Source organism: Amphiprion ocellaris, chromosome 3, assembly GCF_022539595.1.
Source record: "Amphiprion ocellaris isolate individual 3 ecotype Okinawa chromosome 3, ASM2253959v1, whole genome shotgun sequence".
Lineage (NCBI taxonomy): Eukaryota > Metazoa > Chordata > Actinopteri > Pomacentridae > Amphiprion > Amphiprion ocellaris.
In genome coordinates this window covers 13,294,114-13,317,043 of record NC_072768.1, presented here as the reverse complement: position 1 = coordinate 13,317,043, position 22,930 = coordinate 13,294,114, and the positions used below count along the sequence as shown (strand labels likewise).

At 40.3% G+C, this 22,930-nt stretch overlaps 3 protein-coding genes and 1 long non-coding RNA gene across 8 annotated transcripts; 2 read left to right on the top strand and 2 right to left on the bottom strand.

Annotated features, from left to right (window-relative positions):
- Positions 1-19: 19 nt before the first annotated feature.
- Positions 20-3,994, bottom strand: kbtbd4 (kelch repeat and BTB (POZ) domain containing 4). Its single transcript, XM_023290671.2, has 5 exons — positions 3,898-3,994; positions 2,317-2,791; positions 2,077-2,218; positions 1,563-1,669; positions 20-1,451 (listed from the first exon to the last, which is right to left on the bottom strand). Exons 2-5 carry the CDS (start codon positions 2,776-2,778, stop codon positions 591-593), a joined length of 1,572 nt encoding a protein of 523 aa, XP_023146439.1. The 5' UTR covers positions 2,779-2,791; positions 3,898-3,994; the 3' UTR covers positions 20-590.
- A 2,257-nt stretch (positions 3,995-6,251) lies between these two features.
- Positions 6,252-7,188, top strand: LOC111582145 (protein FAM180B). Its single transcript, XM_023290674.3, has 3 exons — positions 6,252-6,411; positions 6,605-6,669; positions 6,781-7,188. Exons 1-3 carry the CDS (start codon positions 6,348-6,350, stop codon positions 7,126-7,128), a joined length of 477 nt encoding a protein of 158 aa, XP_023146442.1. The 5' UTR covers positions 6,252-6,347; the 3' UTR covers positions 7,129-7,188.
- A 68-nt stretch (positions 7,189-7,256) lies between these two features.
- On the bottom strand, positions 7,257-14,063 carry ddb2 (damage-specific DNA binding protein 2). Of its 2 annotated transcripts, none has more exons than XM_023290673.3 (11): positions 13,938-14,063; positions 13,703-13,843; positions 13,513-13,622; positions 11,407-11,598; positions 11,096-11,241; positions 9,878-9,977; positions 9,571-9,748; positions 8,602-8,747; positions 7,935-8,090; positions 7,808-7,853; positions 7,257-7,702 (listed from the first exon to the last, which is right to left on the bottom strand). In XM_023290673.3, exons 2-11 carry the CDS (start codon positions 13,833-13,835, stop codon positions 7,455-7,457), a joined length of 1,455 nt encoding a protein of 484 aa, XP_023146441.1. In that variant the 5' UTR covers positions 13,836-13,843; positions 13,938-14,063; the 3' UTR covers positions 7,257-7,454. The 2 variants fall into 2 exon arrangements, with proteins under 2 accessions (XP_023146441.1, XP_023146440.1); XM_023290672.3 differs by lacking the exon at positions 11,096-11,241 and adding an exon at positions 10,758-10,924.
- Positions 14,064-16,241: 2,178 nt separating this feature from the next.
- On the top strand, positions 16,242-22,730 carry LOC129348109 (uncharacterized). 4 transcript variants are annotated; one of them, XR_008600557.1, is made up of 5 exons: positions 17,119-17,255; positions 17,691-17,791; positions 19,657-19,757; positions 20,159-22,449; positions 22,513-22,730. It is a non-coding gene; the product is annotated as an uncharacterized LOC129348109 (long non-coding RNA). The 4 variants fall into 4 exon arrangements; XR_008600554.1 differs by having other exon boundaries at positions 19,657-20,372; positions 22,326-22,449; XR_008600559.1 differs by lacking the exon at positions 17,119-17,255 and adding an exon at positions 16,242-16,346 and having other exon boundaries at positions 19,657-22,449.
- The last annotated feature ends 200 nt before the right edge of the window (positions 22,731-22,930 follow it).

Below are 22,930 nucleotides of genomic sequence, written 5' to 3'. Positions count from 1 at the left end.
CACAACGAACAGTGACAGCTTGTAGCTACAGTGATATATTTGACATTTCAGTTAACAGTTTAACATGAACATGTACACTGTACATCAAAAAATACAATCTTAAAACAAGAAATTGTGAAAAATTGAAAAGTTAGAAAACATCCTGTTATGTTTATGTACGATAACGTAAAACTGGACATCTGAGGATATTCAACCTACAACATCATGACACACTTAATCACTTGCAATATACTGAAGGATGTTTTGTGTTCAGCAGACTTTTTACACTAAAGCTGTTCATGCATGTCAACAAACAAGCAGTGCACAGGAAGCAACAGATTTAGTTTGTCACTGGTTACAGCATCACCACAAATTGTTTGACTTCTCAGCTAAAGGAGCCACAATGAGACACACTGTAACACAAGTGAACCGTCGTTACGAGGCTGGAGGTGAAGTCTGAATGGAATGAGTGACACAGCTGAGTAAATACATTTAGGGCAGGTCTCCTCACAGGATGTCTGGAGAGTGAAGTCATGGTAAGTTATCCAACAGTCTTCCCTGATTGTCTGTGGCGAGTGTCTGGACCACAGTGTGAACATCCAGAGGACAGGCTAGGCCAGAACAAACTGCCAGTTTGTCAGGAGGATTTTAATCCCTCTGATAACAGATACGACAGATGTGGCTGGGTTAAACTTTAACGTGTTTGCATCACCTTTCTTGCATTTGTCTCTGAAGACGTATATGCAGCCGTTACAGCTCGCAACCTTCCACAGTGAAGGAACACAGCTCCAGACCTCAGGGAAGCGCAGGCGGGTGAAGCTCTCCAGCAGAGGGTTGTAGCAAACCAGAGAGTCTCCTTCTGCTACGATAAAGATCACATCCATGTGGACCGCTGCGTGCATGCAGCCGGCAAACGGCAGCATGTATTGTTTGATCTGGCACTTTTGAGAGGAGGTATCAAAGCACTGAATGAGGCGGGATGGTTTAGTAAAAAAGTCCATGTCATTCTCCTCCCCGCCAAGCAAGTAGATGGTGCCTCCCAGGTTGACGCCAGCGGCCCCAGAAACTGCAGTGTCCAGCTGACTGGTCTCTGTCCACATGTTGTCCTTCACTGTGTAGTAGATGACGGCATTAGAGAGAGTGTCCTGCAGCGTCTTACCTCCTAGTGAGTAGATAGCGTCCTCAGTGGAGACGGAGACCATGGTGTGGTGGAGGCGGTCTCTGGGCAGTGGAGCACAGCGCTCCCAGTCCATGGTGTGCATGTTGCACTTCCACATGCGGCGGGGGATTGAACCCCCCACCACGTACAGGTCTCCTCCGTGTTTACAGGCTGCAGTGATCTCGTGGCATAAACTGTTCTGGCCGCTGACGCTGATCGCATCGTCCTCGTCACAATGCAGTGATACGGCCAGGGAGTGAGTCCTCGTCTCCTCTTTACCAATCAGGTAAATGTGGACATTCTCACCGATTTCCTGTTGACGTAGAAGATAAAAAACACCGGAAACTATGTGTTAAATTACAGGAAACTCTATAAAAATGTTTCTCAGCTCTATATGCAAAAATAGGCTATATACAAATATTACCTTAAGATTCTCTTGAAGGATACAGGAGAACTCCTCTCTTTCAACCTTGTTGTGGTTTATCCACGACTCGATGGCCACTGTTGGATTCTGGGAGGTTGGAACACCATCTGAACATAACATCAAATTCACAGAACATGCTTTGATTGGGTTTGCAGTTATGAAAAACAAAAAAGGCAAACCACTTTCCAAAGAATATCACATTTCATCTGTTTTTGCTTTTTAAATGATCTGTATGGTAAAGAAAGAAGCAAAGATGTTGTTTGTTATAAAGGATCATCTACTTGACTACTTTCAAGACTCACCTATGTCTTTCATATATCACACAAAATAATAAAAAAATAAGATTTTGTGGAAGGGAGGATGAAAATAATTTTAAACATCTATAAAAGAAGTGTGTAACTTGAATCAGACATAACTGCAACATTAGAAATACATTATTTGAATTAAATTGACTTCAGTATTTAAAAACATTGGTAATTCTGAGACATGGTGACAGAATACAAAACTGTAATACCTTTGATGATGTCCAAGAGGAGACAGAGAGGCAGATTAAGAAATTCTTCAGTCTGGTGCAGCTGAGCCAGGTGGATTTTAGCACAGCGCTTGGCAGCAGTATACAGCTCCTGGTCACTGTGTCTGTCTGCTAGCCACATCACCTGGACTCAAAAAAATAACACTTACACATGAAAATGACTGCTAAATATATGACTGTTAGATCTGTTAAAAAAAAAAAAAAAAAAAAAACAGTAATCACCTGTAAACAGTTCTTGACCTCCACGGTCCGTGAGAGGAAGCGAGAGCATTCTTCAAACAGAGCAGTCAGCTGGTACATGTCAGCCATTTCATAGGTGTCCTGCAGCTCCTCCACCCTCAGCTTAATCATACCGTGATAGATGTAGTCAATCAGCAGCTGAAAGACAGTGGCGCTGACGTCCTTCAGTTCAATAGTGCGGTTGTGGGACTCTTTCAGGTTGGACGTGAACATGGAGCGGAAGAAGCTGCTCTGTGCTGAGAGGACCAGCCGGTGGAGGTGAAACTCTTTGCCATCCACGGTGATGGTGACGTCAGCGAACAGGCCATCCTCCAGGCACAGATCCATGATGCTCTTCACCACTCGGCTCGAGTGAGAGCGATCAGTGAACGTGTATCCCAGGAAGTAGTTCTCCTCTCCCACAGAGCCTCCGACGCTGAGGCCGCTCTCCTCGCTGGACTCCATCTTTGCTGCTCACCTTACAGAAAGTAAACAAAAACCACTGTTATGTTTGTACTCATTAGATATATTATTAGGTACATACAAAGAACATATATAAGACAGGTGCAATAAATCCTGCCCATAGTAAAAGAATGTTTCATTTTTGTTGATTATTTTAAGAGTTCTGATGATGATACCTCAGCCATTCGTAGATAAACATTTTAAAAGAAAGAGTTCCTTGTTTTATTTGATTTAAATTGTACTTGTGGTTAAACATTTTACAAATAAAATAATGAAATTGTCACAACTCTCTGGAGGGCAAACTACAAGTTTAGAAATAAGTATTAGACAATTGTGAGCACTGTAACTTGAATTTGACCATACATTTAGAGCTTATGCAAAATAAACGTTTATGGCCATCTAGTGTGAATTTTGATTTTTTTTTTTTTAATGTTCCAATACATTAGGATTTAAAGCATACTTTATTGCATGTATTGAATAACTTTTTTTGTGTGTATGTTAAAATATGGTGTAATTATTTAACCACTATGTTGAAATTCATAATAAAGGATCAATGTTGAAGGTCGAGATTTAGTTAAGAAATTGGCAGATGGTCTAATGGTTGGTAAATAGCAATAATTTCAAAATGACCTCTAACGTGACAGTTTTCATACCCTAATTCACTAGCTATGCGGGCATATAATATGCAGCACAGAGGCAGCTGCCCCAAAGCTCAGCTATGATGCCATTCAATGAACTAATGAAGAATTTTGGTTAAAGTCAGCGGTTCGTTTACAACGGAGCGATGAAGGGACTACGATGCTTCTTGACACAAGGTTTGAATGTCATCTGATGCTCTATTTAACTCTATTGGAAGTGGAATAAGCATGGAATCAGATAAACTACAAACGATAGTCCACAGAGGCTGTTTACAGCAGCTCAGTGGCGGCGCTAATGCTAACGCTAGCTGTGGTGTGTTTACGGTTATGATGATTAGCTCCGTTAGCATTTACAGCAGCTAGCTGGCTAACGCTCCCTCGTGTGCAAATTCCGCCGTTTCAATAAAGAGGTACAATTATTTCTAGGACTGTCTGTCAGACAACCGTAACGATTTCAATGCAACAAATAAACAAGCGTGGTTACCTTTATCTCTACTACTTTATCATTCAGAAACAGCTGAACTGTTGACAAGGAAGTAAATAAACTTTTTCAGGGAGCAGCCGTGAAGTGATTCACTGACACCAACCGGAGGTGCTGCCTCCGGTTGGCGAAGCGGTGGTACTGCAGCTCCTCGCCGACATATTTCTGGATGGAAGACACTTAAGATATTTTTTGCTTAATAAACTAAATAGGCATAAACAATCAGCGGCCACTTCATTTCATTAAGTACACCTGTTCAATTGCTTGTTAACACAAATAGCTAATCAGCCAATCACATGGTCGCAACTCAGTACATTTAGACATTTAGATGCGGTCATGACAACTTGCTGGAGTTCAAACTGAGCATCAGAATGATGGAGGATTTAAGTAACTTTGATATGATGATAGAAAGGCAGCAGTAACTCAAATCATTAGAACCAAGGAATGCAGAATACCATCTCTGAATGCACAACAGATGGAACCTTGAAGATGTGTTACAGCAGCAGAAGAGTACACCGGCCATCTCTCCTGTCAGCTAAGAACAGGAAACTGAGGCTACAGTTCACATAGGCTCACCGAAATTGGACAATAGAACATTGGAAAAATGTTGCCTGATGTGATGAGTCTCCATTTCAGCTGTGGCATTCAGATGGTCTGAATGTGGCCTAAACAAGATGAAGGCATGATCCATCTTGCCTTGTATCAACAGGTCGGGCTGCTGGTGGTCTAATGATATGGGGGATATTTTCACTTTGGGCCCCTTAGTACCAATGGAGCATTGTTTAAACATCACAGCCTACCCGAGTAATGTTGCTAACCATGTCCATCCCTTTATGACCACATTGTAACATCTTCTGATGGCTACTTGCAGCAGGATAATGCTCCATGTCACAAAGCTTAAATCACCTCAAACTGGTTTCTTGAACATGACAATGACTTCTCTGTACTCCAATGGCCTCCACAATCACCAGATCTCAATCCAATAATGCACCTTTGGAATGTGGTGGAACGGGAGATTGGCATCATGTATGTGCAGCTGACAAATCTGCAGCAACTATGTGATGCTATCATGTCAATACGGACCAAAATCTCTGAGAAATGTCTCCAAAACCTTGTTGAAAGTATGCGACATAGAATTACAGCAGTTCTGAAGGCAAAATGAGGTCCAACCTTTTACTAGCAAGGTGTACCTAATAAAGTGGATAGTGAGTGTATTTGACACTTTGAATGGAAAGTGTTTGGGTAGTTAGTTGAATATGCAGTGACTCCAGGACATACTGTGAGAATACTCGAGAATAGTATGATAATAATAATGCAGTGAATAAAAATATAGATGCAGCATGTAAATCAGTTTCCTTTCTGACTTAGACAAAATGTTATTTTTCATTTTACTGATAAGAAAAGGGTCAATTTTAGTGCACAAAAAATTTAAGGTGTTGAACTGGTGACAAATTATCAACACCATAACCAAGTACGGTTTTAAAGGACAAAGATCACATAATGTGACCAGTGCATAGGTACTACTTTGACCAGCGACTATGAAGGGTCACCTTAGAATGCAGCTTTATTTAAATGATAGATGCCACAGCTGAGAAGAGAAAGACATAAATGGGCCGTTGGCCTGCTGGATGTTGGTATGTCAGTTCAGGTTGCAGCTGTTTGAATGTCCTCAACGCGATCATTTATCGTCTAAAAATTGTTTTAGACAACGTAGTATGACAGACATGATTCCCTGGATGGACTTGTTTGACAAATGATTTTGTCCCTCAAAATGTCCACCAAGCTTAAGCCCTTCAGGAATAGTGGCGCAATGTTCCACAAGATGCACTGACAACCTCATTAACTGGTCTATGACCCCACCCTCCATCATTTCCCATACAGTCGTACTTGGTTGTTTCATGATGTCCATTCTGGTGTAGAAAAAACAAATACTTACTCCTCTATGCTAAAAAGAATGGATGAGATTTTTTTTAAATGCTGCGTTTATACTTTTGTGTGGCTTATTTACGTCGTATCTTTGCTCCATATTATTCATACTAACAAATACTTACAAATGAAGCTCCAAACTTGCAAAATCTTCTTGATCTTTATGCTGAAAGTCTCCTCACATTTAATGTATCCTGATGTCATGAATGTTTACTGAGTAACATTTTGCTTAGTTTTACATTGCATTGGGAGATGTATTTAAAGATAATGAAATGAACACAGTGAAAAGAATTAGGAGCCTGAACTAAAAGGATTTCATGCTGTGGATGTGAAGATCCTGTATCCCGGACTATTAAGCTTTCTGCTCCGAATCACAGCCAACTGGCTTTTGGTCCTGTTTTCCAAGGTGGAAATATTCATGGTATTCAGTCTAGGTTGGTTTCTGCCTGAAGTCACAAAAGTGTACGAGGGAGAGCTGGGATGAGAGGGATGAGGCGTATTATCTGTCGGTAATAGTCAAACGAGGAATGATCCTAATTAAAATCTGCCTTCGGGTCACTTTGTGGCTTTGGTTTGAGCAAGTGATAAAAGGTGAGTAAAGACAGATCTGCTAACGGGGCTGTGTTCAGGACAGAAATGTAGATGGTAATGACGTGATGATAGTGCATGCATGGTGCAAAATGCATTAAAAAGCAAAACAGGTGTTGAATATAAGTGTACTGACAGTTTATCTGCAGGGACTAATTTAAATGTTTAAGTTAAATGTGGATATTTTCCTCTTTAGAGGTGGCTGCAGGCACAACTCCAGCTTCACAAACAGCTGTCTCTGATGCAAACCTGATGTTTGAAGTACGCTACAACTTTAGTTTTCTTAAATCTTCATGCAGTTAACTTAAGTATCAAGCTGTTTTCTTTGCAGACTAAGAAACAGATGCATCTTTTTCTCTCTCTCTTTTGCAGCTCTTGCTGGGTGGGGTGGAGATCGACCAGGACAATAACATCGTCCTGCTTGACAAGGAGATGGCATCGATGAGGCAGGGACGGGCTTTCCTGTCTCAGATCAATGACAACATTCCCAGAAGTCGGAGCTCCATGGAGCAGATGGTGAAAACTCTGGAGGATCAGAGGAGGAAGCCCCTGACTCCGGTCCAGTTTGAGAATCTCATCCTGAGCCTGGTGTATTCTGCTCATCAGGCCTGGCATCAGGAGGAGAGACGGGAGCAGGAGGCCTGGGGTGGAGTCCTCCTCCAGCTGGCGAACGTCACGGTCCATGAACTACGTGGAAATTATCTCTTCAATTATACCTAATGCACACACCGCCATTCTGTCTGAAATGAAAGGTGAATGCAATAAATCATCTGGCTTTAATCTTACTGTAATGTGCATTTATTACCAATCCTGTGCGTGGTCGAAGCTTTGTCAAAGACCCAACCATGTATGAATGAATATTTTTATTGTGATACAGTAGAAAAGCTTCTGCAAGAACATACAGTGGTCAAAATTTAAACTGGTTTATAAAAGATCTAAGACATTTGTGACCTCTGCAAACAATCCCTGAAGTTAGACACACAACATACAGTAATAAACAAATATACACACAAAGAAACTTTTAAGACTCTGGATATTTTTTCAGTTCACTTCTTCCTCATCTGAGCTTGTTTTTGTTTGTCAGTCTTGGTCTTGGTTTTGGTCTCAGTTTCTTCCAGAGATGCTAGTTTTTTCTTGAGCTTTGCATCCACAGCAGGAGCCTTCCGGTCCCTGTTGGAGCGCTGCTGACTCCTCCTCTGTCCTCTCAAACTGTTCGCTGAGGCTGAACTTTCCTGCAATTTGTGCCGATCACTGATCAGTGATTCATTCCGGTCCCAGACTAGCACCGTTACACCTGGTTCAGAGACAGATGCAGCTTTAGTGAAACATTTTCTCAAAGAACTGACTTTAAGCAAGCTAATAAACACATCTATCAATAATGTGCTTCTGAGGAACTCACCCATGCCAGATCCGATCACATCACCCATCGGATTGAATTTGTTGATCTGTCAAAGCAGAATTTCAGGTCTTACCAATTACAGTTTCAGTGCCGTGACATGTTTATGGTTTTATGAAAAGATACTCACAGATTTGATCCCTGCAACAGTGGGATCGTACAGCTGACACACCAGCTCTGCCGTGTTGGAGTCATAGATGTCGATGGTCCTCTGATCGCCGGTGCAAACCCGGTCATCGGGGTAACGTCCGGCCACAATCAGGTCATATACAGGATGCCATGTGGCCTAAAGAAGAATTGGAACAGTGTTCTAATGTAGTAATAGAATCCTACCACACCTATGCCATGAAATTACATAAAATTACTATTATTTCTTAACTCTGACACACATTTTGATGTTATTGGCAGAGTCTTATAGGCATTTGGATGTTCTCTCCAACCATGATAGTACTTGACTTTTCCCAGACACTCACTGTCCTGAAATTGCAATTTTTCAGTCGTATAAATAGACAAAAATTTCCTTAAACTGCAGTAAAGAGAAGCAGGGGTTTCCTATATCAAATGACATGAGATGGTGGCTGTGCTTGACTGCCATCAACAGGGCAACATGTTGTGCTCGGCAACAATTTAAAAGAGTCGTAGACAAAACAAACATTGACAACATTTCATGTGAAAGTTTGAATTTGGACACGTTTGTACTTCGACCATAAAATTCTGTCTTCCCCATCAAGCTATTTCAGGAGGCATTTCTACAGAACATATCAGAGGTCATAAACACATCTAGAGAGGAAACAAACCTTGATGGGTGTGAGGTGCTGAAACTGTCTGTGTGGGTGTTGGATGATATGTTGAGGCTTCGACCAGTCGGGAGATGAGTAGACACGGATTTCGTCATACTGATCCGTGGTGAGCAACTTGGAGCAGTCCAGTGGGTTGAAATAGGCTGTAAGGAGACAAAAACAAAAGCTTTAGGAAAATTAGTAAAGATTATTGTTACATATAGTGGTCATAGTGGTGTAATGGCCAATTCATAGCTACCCTGTGTTCAGACCAGTGCGACTTTAAGAGTGGAACGTGCACATGGTTTTATTTATACTGAACAGGGACACATCAGTCGCATATGTAGAAGTGGCTCGTGTGTTTGTGCACTACTGATGGGAAGCATGTTCAGCAGTCACTATTTGGATTACAACTTTGTTAAAGATGCATTAAAACTGTATGGATGACAGAGAATCTCCTCGTACAGTCTCTCCTCATAACAAATATTTGTTTTGCGCACCATTTGTTTTCCTGGTACAGCCACAGTTAGTGTATTTGTAGGGTGGACAGTCCAAACTATGACAAGCTTTCTGCTACACACAGGTGTCTGCAGAGGGGTTGGAACGATGACAAAATATATGTATTTTATCTCAAATATGTAAAGCATCAATTGGTCTTCATGCAAACGATGTCTACTGTTCTTTTATGTTCCATCTCTTCATTAAATCACTCTGACTTTTGAAGTTCATCAAAAGATTTTTCATCAAAATAACTAAGCAAAAGTGAACAAAAAATGAAAAGACAAAAAATACCAGCATGTTATACCAACACTTATGACAACATTCAGTATATATGTAATTGCAAAATGTAAATTCAAACATCAGCGCAAGTTGCATTTAACATATCTTTTAAGTTGCAAATGTCCGTGTGTCTCCAAACTGCACAGTTTTCTGAAAATGTCCTAATACATCAATAATAAAAACGTTTTGTCGGATAGACAGTGGTACCTGAGTTTACAGCTTTCTCATGAGGCATTTCATGGAGGAAGCTCTTCTTGTCTTTGATGTTCCTCAGGTCCCAAAGCTTCACCGTGTGGTCGACCGACGCCGTCACCAGCAGCCAGTCGCATCGGGAGTTAAACTCTGCATGAGTCACTTTGGCTTTGTGCAGTTTATCACTAAAAATCTGAAACATCAGAACAGAACAAAGCAGTTCACAACCACACAAGAAATACGACTGATCTGAAATTAATCAAATACAATACAAGGCAGATAATTAATCTCCCTTGTGCGCTTCTTTGTGGAGTAAACAAACCTTTTGACCGTCCAAACCCACAAGTACGAGCTGACCCACATTGTCTCCGGTCACAAGCATCTGTCGGCTTACAGACACATCCACACAGCAGTACCAGTAGCTGAAATAAAATGAAGAACCAAGTGCATTTAGTGGATGTGACAAATGGAAGGTTAATGTTGGAACACAGATGAACAGAAAATCAGTGATCCACCAGCAGAAATTTACTAAAAATGTTTCTATTACACATTTTCTACAAACCCTAATTTAATTAAAAGCAACCAGGCATGGTATATGTGCATTGAATTAATAATAATCCCTTTTTTCTTTTACATTTCACCCAATTAGAAAAAAAATCACATTTCTCATTTACCTCTCAGTAACCATGCAAATAGTTGAATGCCATTCAAAACAATGGAGGTGGACTACATCTGGTTAGTGCTGCTCACAGCTTTGAGAAACGACTTTTAGAAAAATCAAATGCAGATGTTTTTCCAGAAATGTTGTTCCTGGTACTCTTTATAATCTACTGACTTCTCCAGCAACAGTTTCACTCGAAACACTTTCTACTGAAGAAAGGCGGAAACGTTTTTGAATGGAAAGTAACTTTATGTAGTACGAGGTGTCTTTTCTCTTGGTTAAAAGTGCATTTGTTTTTCATACATCCTGATGAATTTTATTAAAAACACTAGCATGTTCTGTAAACTATCCAGAGCAATCGGTGCATTATTGCATGTTTGTAAATGTAATTTTTCAATGCTGTGAGCACCACAAAATTCTATTTACTGCATAGTTTGAGGTAATGTAGAGTGATAAATCTGCTCTTAAACTGAGGTAATATGGCCAAAACTCTCTGCACAGACAGCAGAGATTAATAATTGTGGAGTATCAGTCTTCTCACCAAACGTTGTGGTGATCATGGCCACAGTCCTCAGTTCTGGACAATAGGGTGGGTGTTCGGCCCTCAAAGCTCTGCATGGTCAGTGTACCCTCACCAGAAGCCACATAGACTCTAGAGAGGTCCGTGGGGCAAAACTTCATCCCTCCGATAAAGTCTCCCGCTCCGCTCTGTGCACACAAACACAAATGCAGGCCTATCACAGGGGAGTTACTAACATTTCACCACTACACAACCAGTGCAGGACCGTCTGATAAGAAGACTGATGCTGGACTGATCAGGGCTAAAACCCTGAACCCTTTTCGATTTAAGCTCACAGAAAAAAGGGGACTTAGTCTTACTTCAGTGTGTCTGTGTTGGCAAACACTGTTAGAGTCGTCCCACTGAAATCTCGAAGTGCTGTCGTACCTCCCATAGACGAGGTGAACAGCTGAGTGGGATTTAACTGGTTAAACTTCATGTCTGTAACTGAGTCTCCAGGCCCCATCTAAGCAGAGAACCAGTAACAGCGTCGTCAAGCACATCTAAGCAGTAAAGCTCTGAAATCAGTCTGCAAATATAATCGTCCTTCATAATAAACTACAATCAATTTGTTGAACCCCTCACACTGTTGGTCATTCAAGCATCAGTTAAACCACAAGCAGGAGCTCACCCCTTGAATGAAGGTCTTCTTTGTGGGCACCTCAAAGTCCCAAAGATAAATGTCTCCCCCCTTGGAGGCCACAGCCAGAGTGGAGGGGTGAGTGGGATGCCACTCCAGACAGGTGATCCTGCGATCGAAGGGACTCGTCGCACCGTGGAAATGGTAAGACGACAGAGAGCGGACGAAAGGCTCCTGGAGACACTACAAGAGACGACAGAGTTAGAGTTACAACTGCTCACTAACCTGAACTGGAAATAAATTCTCTATGTATAAAATAAATAAACACTAAACACGGTGATCTCCTCTGTGTGGAGAGAACTAAACGAAGGAACTGAGCTTCCTGACTCCAATAAAAGTTGCAACAATGAACCCAGTCAGCACAGATTTACACAGGTTCATATATTATATTATTAGATTGTTACTACTGATGCAGCAATGAGCATCTTAATGTTATAGTTGAGATGGAGCCACTTTCAACTACTTCAGAGCAAATCCTGGGTTTTTTTTAAAAACTATAATTCATATTCGCATTTTGACATTTATTACTAATTTCTTATCTTTTCTGTTTATGTTAAATATTAAGTTTTCTTTACCTTTTTGTTCCTAATTTTGTTACTTAAATATAAGTATCTGAGATGTTTGGAAGACAAATGCCCCTCTGGTGGAACTGCTAACAACTGAAATGTGACAAGACACTGCTTTTTGTATAACTGGACATTGGATATGTAACAAAACTTCAGAAAATTAAGGACCAAATTGGGGAGAAAATCAAGTGTTTCACCTCATCAACATGTTTTTGTGGTGTTTTTTAATATGATAGATGACAGAACATGAGCAAAAGGGTTGGGCATTCTTCTTCAGAATCAATTTCCAGTTTGAACATGTTCGGCTGAATCGCTCCAACATTACAATTTGCCATTATGTAGCATAGAGTAGCTTTACAGTTTTTTTTAAATCAGAGTTGTAAATGAGCTGGTGTGCTGAGCTCCTCTACTTATGTACCTGGATTTATTCTAAATATCAAACAAGTAGAACTCACTGGGATCTTCTCTATGAGACCAGAGACTGCTATGGTACAAACAGCGGAGTCAGTGGCTCATTGTGTCACATTTGATAGGGAAAGCATTGAATTTTATAAATGAGATTGAGACAGAAACCTGATCTGCTTTATAATGTCAGCATTGTGTCGATAGCAAACCAACGGATCAGACTTGTTTGCTAGTCTACAGAGTCTGATGTGCTTACAAAGAATGTAACATAAATGTTCATTGTTATTATTAATATGATCAGTTTATTTAAAAAGGGACCATGTACAACATTAAACACAAATGTTTCCATTTGATGTATTGCACCAGCGTTAGCTTTACGCTAATTTCCATCTGCAGTCCCTTGGCAGGTCACAATAAAAACATCACAACATTAAAATGTCACAAAAAAGTACATGACACAGTGAAACAAAACATTCTACACACACACACACACACACACACACACACACACACACACACACACACACACACACACACACACTTAAAAGCACACACAGCCACACACACAAATGTCAATTAAAAATACATTAATGGTTGCAGTTCTTAATGTCATCAGGAAGGGCGTTCCACTGTTTGTTCATGCAGACATCTAGAAAACTTGGTGCAAAGATATATAAGTTCTGAGTTTAAATGGGCGATGAAATGTCAAGGATACACATACTTAGAAAATCGCTAAAATAACAGTTTGGACCACAGACACGCCTCTGCTAATTGACTTCCATTAAGAGCAGCAGTTGACAATAGAGCAGCTACAATGATCATGATCCAAATGAGGAAAACTACATGCTTTTTCAGGATTTTTTAAAGCAAGCATACAAAATTAGTTGATTTTAAACTGCTCACAGTCCCAGAGTGATTGGGAGACAAGTTCAATGTCAGCAGCCTGAAGGCGGGTCCTGCTTATCTACCTGATCTTTAATGAGCTTTGTGCTTATATGCTGCAAATTCTCACATGCATTTATGTTAAATCAAAATCACCAAACTGCAGATCTTGGCTCAGTCAGTTCTCCACCACAGACAGCTGCATTTTACTGCTGTTATTCTGGGTCCAGCAGCTCTTTCCTACCTGTCTCATCTGTGAGTGCAGACTTTGGCCCAGAGTGCTCTTATAAATGTAGTGCAGGATGCTGCCATGAACACCTCTCCTCTGGACTCCTGCAGACTTGACAGGAGCTCCTGCCAGACACACAAACCCTCATCAATACATTTCTCATCCAGTGTGACTGTACTGATACTGTCCCACCAGCGCTGCTCACCTGATTTCGACGTTTCTCCATTTTTCTTGTCTCTCAGTTTTTTGGACAGAGTCGTAGCAGAGTCCTCGGCGGCTCTTTTCTTTCCTTTCCTCTTTGAATCAGATGCGTCTGACTTGACAGGTTTGCTTTTCATTTTTGCCCCTGTTAAAAAAACAAACAAACAGCACAACGCGGATGGTTTGAGTGGACAGTGAATCGTGTGTCAGTATGAATGAGGTTCAGGCTTATTTCTTACCTGAGGTTCAGCACTCAGCGTTGCAGGTCAACAACAGGAACTTCTGTGTTTTCATAACGCAGCGGTACACGTGACGACTCATGGCTGCAAAATGTGCGTGTTTTGTAACTAGCGTGTGTTACAGCTGCTGGACGGTGGGCGGCGCTGCTTATCCAACAGCAACCCTCACTGGGCGCCATGTTTGGTGTTCAGTTAGGACTACAGAGTGACGTCACGCCAGCTTTTTGTGGCGACATTACTGCTAATGGCCCGTCACCTGTATTTTTCTCCCTTTGTATAATAAGTAAAGAAGAAAAGACATTTAACCAGCAGAAAATAAGGCTCAGATGAGTGGTTTTATTTATAAAGAATACACATAATGCAGTTTTAGAGGCACTAAACCATTGAAAGGCACTAAAGGGTTCTCAGCCGTGGTATCATTATGTCGAGGCATCCCAGACCCTGAATGTTTTAGAAGTAGCCACAGATTTATTTATCTGTTATTCCGAACATGCATTAAAGCCCTTGAAAAAGAGATGATACTGGTGGTCCTCTGTGTGTCTTTCAAGCAGCACATCTACTTCACACTACTTGGGGCATTTTGTATGAGCCTGTAGGAGCGAGAGTGCACCACTTACAGGTCTTGTCTTTGTTTGCGTCTGGTGGTAGCCAACTACCTAATTCACTAAGGCAAGACTTGAAGGCTGTGGGTATGAGAAGCTTTTTCAAAAAGGAAAAGAGGGCTGGAAGAAGAGTTATCTGCTGTTGCTGTAGTTAGATAAGATATCCTTAGGCCGAATTATTGCAGAACTTTTTGTTTTTCAGCAACAACAGTAAACAGATTTGATCTTATCACCAGTTATTTATAGTGCCTCTAAAAAGTATTTACACTCCATGGAAGTTTTCTGGTCCGTGTATATTTTGGCAATTGGATTTTCCGTTCTTAAACGGGTATTGAAAAACAAAAAACGAGTGGTTATTTGATTTTCGTTTTAAAATACAAAAAATAAAATTGAAATACAAGGCGTTTTTCCTTTTTACGAACAAAAAGAGATATACGAAATTTTAAAAATGCTTTGATTTTCATTTTATATTTAGAATAACAAAAAATAAAATCAGTTAGAGACAGAAACGAAAAAAGGTCAGTTTTTTCATTTTCTGAGACCGGAAGTGGTCATCAGCAAGTGTGGAGCCAAACGACAACAAGATTCTCAGAAGGCGGAGCCAGAGAGCAGCGATTGGTCAGACTGGCTGAGAGTCAGAGAGCAGTGATTGGTCAGACCATAGATATATATAGGAGACAGCAAGCTAGCGTATTTAGTCTTCTATATGTATCTATGGTCGGTATGTCTGGTAGGTAGTGATGGCGAGATGAAGCTTCATGAAGCATTGAGGCTTTCCATCCAATTGGTTCACTCATGGTTCGAAGCTTCATGGGGCTTCATTTGCTCTACTGCGCCATCAACTGGACAAATAAAAGTAAAACGGGCAGAGTGCCTATAATGACACACGAGCTTTGCTATGTGAAGCTTTGAATTGTGCTTAAATGATAATGCCAATAAACAAGTAATATACTTAATACAGTGTCTGCTTTTCCTGATAGCAGAGACAGAGGGGGAAATGGAAACAAACTGGGGAGAGATTTGTAGCTTGACTGCTTGACTGATGTCAGGTTCTGGCTTTCTGTAAAGTGCTTTGATATTTTAATTGTAATAAGGGCTATATAAATAAAATTTATTGTGCTTTTGCTACTTGTTGTTTTGTGACTGCGTGTGGTACCAGTGACAACCTGTAAAACAAAAGTAGGGACAACATTTTATTTGTTTTTATTCAAAGATATCAGTTTTTTCACAATGCTGGGATTCAGGCGGCTTCTTTTTTTGGACAATATTTCTCTAGCTCCTTGGAACACAACAGACACTTCACCTTTTAAAATACCAGAAAAAAAAGAAATTGGAACAAGCGGTGTGTAGTGTTGTCACAGTTATTCATATTACACTTCACTTGTTATGTGCCTACTTTATTAGGAGAAATCAGGTCAAAGTGTTCCCAGACAGGGGAGAATCTTCTCTTTCTGGCTGGTTCTATAAAAAAAAAGAGTCTCAAACCGATTGAATGCAAAGATACAGCAGGTAAAAATCCAACAAATGTGAACAGGGAATCCATTGCGTTTCGCTGCCCTTTATATTTTGAACAGCACGTCAAACCTGCGAACCACTTCCTGAACTAGTCACGCGGTATGACCGGCTTGCGAGGCTTCGAACGTCATCATTTTGGCTCCTCCCCTAAATGAAGCAAGCCTCGATACGCGCTTCGTGGACACGCCCCCTCCATTACTCGACACAGGCTTCGAAGCCTCGGCACATCCCGTAACATCACAACTGGTAGGATCTCTGGCTGCTGTTGACCTTGTTTTTGGAGTAAAACACGGTAAGAAGATAAATACTTCTAACCTGTAGCGTTATTTTGTTGTGCGTTGAGTCAGCGACTTGTGAAGAGTTGTGTTTTGTCGTGTTTGAGCAGTTGGTCCGGATGCGTTAGCTAGCTAAGCGGCTAAGTTAGCTAGCGGGCTAATTAACACAGGTGGCTAACTTACAGCTGAACACCTGTTAGTTGCTGCCGCCCGTCATTATTAGAATCAACTTCTCAACTTGTATTTCTCTGCTGTGTATTTTAGCTTTTAAAAAAGTTATTTTAGTTTTCAGGTTAACTGAAACCCGTTCAGCTGCACTGAAGTTTAACATTCAGCTGGTTTGAATTAAACCGCGCTTAACTTAACATTGCGCAACATTACCTCTCTGAATCTCCATAATTTCATTAAATTCCTTCTCTCTTCCACTGCTCAAGTTCAATCCAGTATATAAAATGACATTAATAATGAATAAACTTACAACCAGCCATTTTATTTATTTATTACTGCATGTATTTGTAGTAAAACATGAGTTGAAACATCCTACTTTTGGATCTAGAACTGCACAAGCCATTCATTTTCAGTCACCTGACCAGTTAAACTCCCCTTTTTATGTGAGGTTGAAGCCGAAAGTCTGAGTTAACAAAGAAAGTTGTTTCTAATTTGCTGTAACTGCCATATTTTCATTTCCCTGTATTTTCTGTGTATTTTGATATTATTATGGTTCAGCGCCACTAGAGGGCGCTGTGGTGCTGAGTAAGAGGTTAATTGCACCAGAAGAAGCGATCTCAGAGAGAAGAAGAAACGATCTGAGAGAAAAGAAGCATGAAAAGGGCTAAGACGAAAGGTTAAAAGTTTAAGAAGATAAGATAAATAAGAAGAAAGAAGAAAACCCAGGCTAATTCCTCTCTCGGTACTCAGCCAACGAGGTATTTTGTCTGTTTTATTTTGTAGTAGTTTTATTTTGCCAATTGTCTTTATTTTCTGTAAGCTAATTGTTGTTTCATCTGTGTTTTTAGTTTTCACGGTGGTATTTATGAATCTGTGGATTCAATAAATTCATCAATTTGAGAAAGCCACTTGTGTCTGTCGGTACCTGGAGGAATTATATTTGCGATGCCTGTTATCTCTGACTGAGGCTTTAGTTTTTGTTGAGCTGATTTACACATAGAAACTTTGTTCAGGAAGGTTTCTCAGTAGCTCAGAGGACAGGCTGCTTTTTACACAACCTTGTAAGAGAATGTCTGTCAATGCTTTCAGCAGAATTTAGAAACACAACACTTCCTAAACAAATATTTTGAGGCTGTGAGGTTGAACGTTTGAGAGTATATCAGTGTGTTTGTTTGTGGTCTTTCTGTTTCTAGGTGGAAGTTGAATTAGTGAGGATGACTCCTGCTCCTGTCATCTCTAAGCTCCTCACACATCTTTACCTGCACATGAGGAAAATCACTCCTGTAGAATGCAGGTATGTTTGTCATTATTATAAATAGATGTTGCCTGGTGACCTGTCAGAAACCCATTATACAGAGTCAGCTAAAATAATGTTTACACACATCAGGAAAAGAAAAACTTGCATAAATGTTTCAATACCAAATTTATTCAGACATCACGAGATTAATAGAAGTTATCTTTGGCCTCTACAATTACAAGAGGTGCTCAAAGTGGTGGCCACTAGCTTCCAGACATTTCTGTTGTGTTGTAGACGTCACTTGTTGATGCTGCATTCATGAGGGTAATGCCATCTGTTGGGAAAACATCGTACAACAGGACACACGGTTATCGTGATTTGATCAAACTTAGAAAAAGGTATCTATATGTATAGAAGTACTTATACAAATGAAATATTTATAAAAGTTTTTCTTTTCCTGATGTATGTGTGTGTATACATTATTCTGGCTGATTCTGACTCTGTGAACTTACTGAGAACAAAACTGTCATTTAATTGTTGCTCTGAAAGCTTCTTTAGTGAAAACCGGATGGTGTTCTGCTTTGAAACAAACTGCTGTTGAGGTCTGTGTTTTTAGGTTTAACCCCACAGTTTCTGAATGAACTGATGGTTTGTTTTTTTCCTGATCAATGTGTACGTCATAATTGATGGTAACATTTACTGATCATATAATCAGCATGACAATATAACAGTATAACATTCTGACCACCTGACTAATACTGTGTTGGTCCCTTTATGCTGCTAAAACTCCTCTGACCCAGTGGTTCATCAGAACCTCTGGGGATCTCTTGTGGATCCTGTGGATCCTGTGGGTTGCAGGGTGGGTCCTACCTTGACCAGGCTGATCCTGGACCATCCCACAGATGCTCAATCAGATCTGGATGTGGGGAGTGTGGAACCCAGGTGAACAGCTTAACTCTGTCGTGTTCCTCGGACCACTCCTGATCAGTTTTAGTTTGTCCTGCTGAGGGAGGCATCTGGCATCAAGGACTGCTGTTGCCATGGAGACTAGGGGGTTGTTTGTCCTGCAGTGTTTAGGTGGTGGTACATGTCAAACATCCACATGAACGTCAAGGTTTCCCAGCAGAACGTTACATTAGAACAAGATGATGGATGTTGTTCTCTTCAGCTGTCAGTGGTCAGAATGTTGTGGCTGATCAGTGGATCTGTCTGCCTTTACTCTGACATCCAGAGTTATACAAAAGTGTAGTATGTGTGCAGTGCAGAAGAGATTTACTTTATTGTATGCATTTTTTTTTTTTAAGGGAGAGCATTTTTTTCTTATCCACATGAAGAAGACCTAATCTTTCCCTTCAAAGGATAGTTAATAATTACTACGGCTTCCATAGTGGTCCCATCAGAGAAAATCATATCCATATACAGATTTTTATTAATTCCAGGGCTGGTTCAGTAAAGATTATAATAATAACTACATCAGATAATTCTTGGTTGCAGTTGGAATTTTGCAGCCTCAGAGATGGTTGAGAAGGTTTGCAGTTCATGTTTTAGCAAAATATGTTACAATAGAACATCTTTATTGTCATTGTACATGAAATTATCTGCAAACCAGCAAAGTGCATCAGTCTGAGGTATATTGAGGTGTATTGAGTAAAGAAAAATGCTTCTAAAGCCAATAATAAACAGAATATTTTGAGGGAATATTCTAAAAAGGAAAGAAAAGCTCCATTCTCACTCCTCTCAGGATAAACTGTCATTAAAATTGACTTTAAATTTAGCTTCAACACAAGATAAAAACATTTACTTTCATTACTGATGTTGTCAAGTTTTAATAAAGTTCCTGCTACTTTTATAAAATGATGAAAGTGAATAAATTGTATTTCTGTGATCTGTGTTTGATTTCTGTCTTTTCTCCTGTCATCCAGATGTTCAGAGGGAGATGATGCCACATCTGGTCCAGCTGATGGAAGGTCTTGAAGTTCTCTGACTGGCCTCAACTGAAGATGGTCGTCTCACTGGATTTAAGGTTCAGATGCTCAGTAACAAACTCCACCAATGAGCCAACAGGAAGCTTTAGGTTTTTTAAATGTTGCTATGAAGGTATCGCTGTTTTTCTTTGTGAATGCAATGTGCTCCAACTGAAACTTGAATTAGAACTTAGAAGTATATCCTTCCATCTGAAAGGATTTAGTTGCATTAATAACCTCATAACATTCTCATTTTTATTCCAGTCTTGGTTGGAAATAGAATCTCTGTATTGATTCAGGTAAAAACTGAACTTCACAACATGTTGGAGCAAAACAACCAGATGAAAACAGTGATGGTGTTGGATTGTCAGTAGAGCTGGGCGATAAATCGATTTTATCGATTAATTCGACTTTGTACTTAATGTCGATTTGTTTTAATGAAAATCGATTTTCTCATCAGCATTCGCCACCAATGCCTGCCTGCTGGGCTCCCGTAGTTCAGAATGCGCGCCCCCCTCCCCCCCGCACTTGATACACAAACAACATGGCGGCGAGCGGTGCAGATCTAAAGGCGTGCGTCCACTAGATGCAATTTCACCGCATCTGACGGATGGTCACTAGCGGACCACAACATGGTCACATGACAGCGCTGAGCAACAGCAGGCCGCTACGTGGTAAGTGACCGAGCTTTCAGCTGGACAGTCCTGCAGACAAGTCGGATAAACACAGCGGCTCGGCCGCAAATTTTCCCTTTTATTTCAAACAACACGTCAGCAAAAACTATTTCTAAAAGCATTTGAGGCGAGAAATAATCTGTGCAGCAGCGGAATCTGTCCTCATTTTAAGTCACCGACGCCTAGTTTACAAGTTTGAGGACAGTTTCACGATGCGTGGAATCTCCGCACGCCACATCCAATTTGCATAAAGTAGAAGTCAGTCTACTTTATGCAAATAAGCTGCAGCCCTCTCTGTGTAAACATGCCGGATCGCAGCGGGAAACGCACCGCAACAGGACCAGCATGCCACATGCGGCGCATTTCCAGCTGCGATCCAGTGTGTTTACATGGAGCGGGCTGCAGCTCATTTGCATAAAGTAGACTGGACTCCGGCGTGCGGAGATTAGGTAGGGGGTAAAAAAAATTGGGTGAATCGGGACTTTTTTGTGAAAAAATCAGATATTTTTTAGGCCATATTGCCCAGACCTAATCGTCAGGCCGTAATGTTGCAGCTCAAAGCAGCTTTTCTAGCTCAGTTCATTCTGACATTCAGCTATGAATCAACACAGCAGATGGTGATCCATGCTGTGGAAGTCTCACATCTCCTGATTTAATGGAGCTGCTTTGCACTTTTTACACTGTTTATTCACCAACACTTTATTTAATAAAAGTCCCATCTAGTTTTTATGAGGAATGTGATGTTTTAATTTCTCTGTGAATAACTGCAGTCTAATGGAACAGCTGGAGTTGTAACATCTGTCCTGATATTGATCATGAAGTATTGATCAGACTGTTTATGGTCAGCAGTCATCCCTGAAGTTTTACATTAAAATCTTTACTTGTGTTGTGAACTTTGGTAAGAAGCAGAAACGTTAGCGTTGCCATGAATATATGAGTGTTAAATTCTGTCCATGTTTCCATTTTGGGAAATTCAGTCCAGCAGATGAGTTTGTTTTTCCCGCCAGCTACCATTCAGTCTGAGATATTAAGAATAAATAAATGTGCATAATGTGGAAATGAATAGATTCTATTTTGATTTATACCTACAGCTGCTGCAGGTAACATGACAGAATGTGGAGGAATTTAGTCTCACAATCACAGACAAATATTATCTGAAAGTCAGGTTATTGTTGCTTATCAACACAATACAAAAAGATTAATGTTAGACATATTCCAGTTAAGACTCTAGAATATCATGATTTATATAAATTTACCTCAATAATATGAATGTTCAGGTTAAGATTGTGCAGTGATATTTATTATGTAAGTTTAGCTGATTAAAGTTTATGACTGCACTAAAATATTATTTAATTTGACATCATTATTGTAATATTTAGGGTCAGACCCTACAGTATTGAGATTAAGAAATCAAATATTCTATAAAATATAAATAAACTGAACTCATTTGGATATATTTAAGTGAGACTCTACAATATTAATTGACACAAATCTATCTAAATCAAAATTTTAATCATTTTTACTCCAGACATTTACTGGACTGATTTAAACATTAAATTCATTCCTTTCTAATCCTCTGCTGTACGTTCAAACCTGAGGCCTTAAATGGAAACACACAAGTATTTTATTGAAGGAACTTCTGCAGAGTCCTGGTTCCAGAACATGATGATAGAATTATAGACAAACTTTAACAAAAGCTGTCTGAGAGTTTACAGGTTTTTATGTTGGATTTCTTCAGTAATTTAATGAGCGTTATCAGCAATAATCAAGTGTTCATTTGATGAACTTCATTTACTAAAACATCCAGAATTGGAGCTCATATCTTTGGCAGCTGTAAAGTTTCTCTCTTTCAAAGTTCACAACACAAGTGAATTATTTCCTAAAACACTCTCAATGCTGGAGAGCGTTTGTGATGCTGAAGCAGTGATCAGTTTTTCTGTTTCTTCTCTGGAGATGCACAATGAGGGACGTCTGCAGAGACTGAGAAAGAGTCTCGCCACATCCTGACATGAGGAAAAAGACTTTATTGAAGACTACAATGAGAAAAACTATCAGACAGCAGATGGCTGCATTCAAGGTGAGCTCTGAACATTTGATTTGGAACAGGAATTCAATAACGGCAGCATGAGCTTCATTTCAGTCTGTAGCTGCTGAATTCATGGATGAATCATCTGGCACTAGAGAAGAAGACCATCAAACATCCACGTCAGCTGATGGAGGTCCAAGAGTCTCACCGAACAACCAACCTACAGAGTGAAGACCTCAAATCTGATTGGACGGCCTCCTATTCAGCCACATGTGTGAACAAATGCCTCTAAGCTGATTTGTTTTCTAAAATAAATCTAGTTTGAGTCCTAATCTATGCCTGTGTTTGCTTCTTTACACTGCTGTTAACAGTTTAGGCTGTTAGATTGTTCCAGATAAGACAAGTACAAGATTCTTCAGAGCCGTTCTACCACGAGCCTGACAGGAAGAACTCCAACAGCTACTGAATGTTCCTGTGGTCCCCTCAAGGCTACAGGAGGAGCCCTAGGAGGACGAGCCGGTCCACCTGATGG

Coding starts and splice junctions, on each gene's coding strand:
- kbtbd4 (XM_023290671.2), bottom strand. CDS start 2,778: ATGGAGTCCAGCGAGGAGAGCGGCCTCAGCGTCGGAGGCTCTGTGGGA. Junction 2,219..2,316: donor AGGTCAAGAACTGTTTACAG/GTGATTACTGTT, acceptor TTTTGAGTCCAG/GTGATGTGGCTAGCAGACAG. Junction 1,452..1,562: donor TCCTTCAAGAGAATCTTAAG/GTAATATTTGTA, acceptor CTACGTCAACAG/GAAATCGGTGAGAATGTCCA.
- LOC111582145 (XM_023290674.3), top strand. CDS start 6,348: ATGATCCTAATTAAAATCTGCCTTCGGGTCACTTTGTGGCTTTGGTTT. Junction 6,412..6,604: donor GTTTGAGCAAGTGATAAAAG/GTGAGTAAAGAC, acceptor TTTCCTCTTTAG/AGGTGGCTGCAGGCACAACT. Junction 6,670..6,780: donor ATGCAAACCTGATGTTTGAA/GTACGCTACAAC, acceptor TCTCTTTTGCAG/CTCTTGCTGGGTGGGGTGGA.
- ddb2 (XM_023290672.3), bottom strand. CDS start 13,835: ATGAAAAGCAAACCTGTCAAGTCAGACGCATCTGATTCAAAGAGGAAA. Junction 9,978..10,757: donor CATGATCACCACAACGTTTG/GTGAGAAGACTG, acceptor ATTTTATTTCAG/CTACTGGTACTGCTGTGTGG. Junction 7,703..7,807: donor TGTGATCGGATCTGGCATGG/GTGAGTTCCTCA, acceptor TCTCTGAACCAG/GTGTAACGGTGCTAGTCTGG.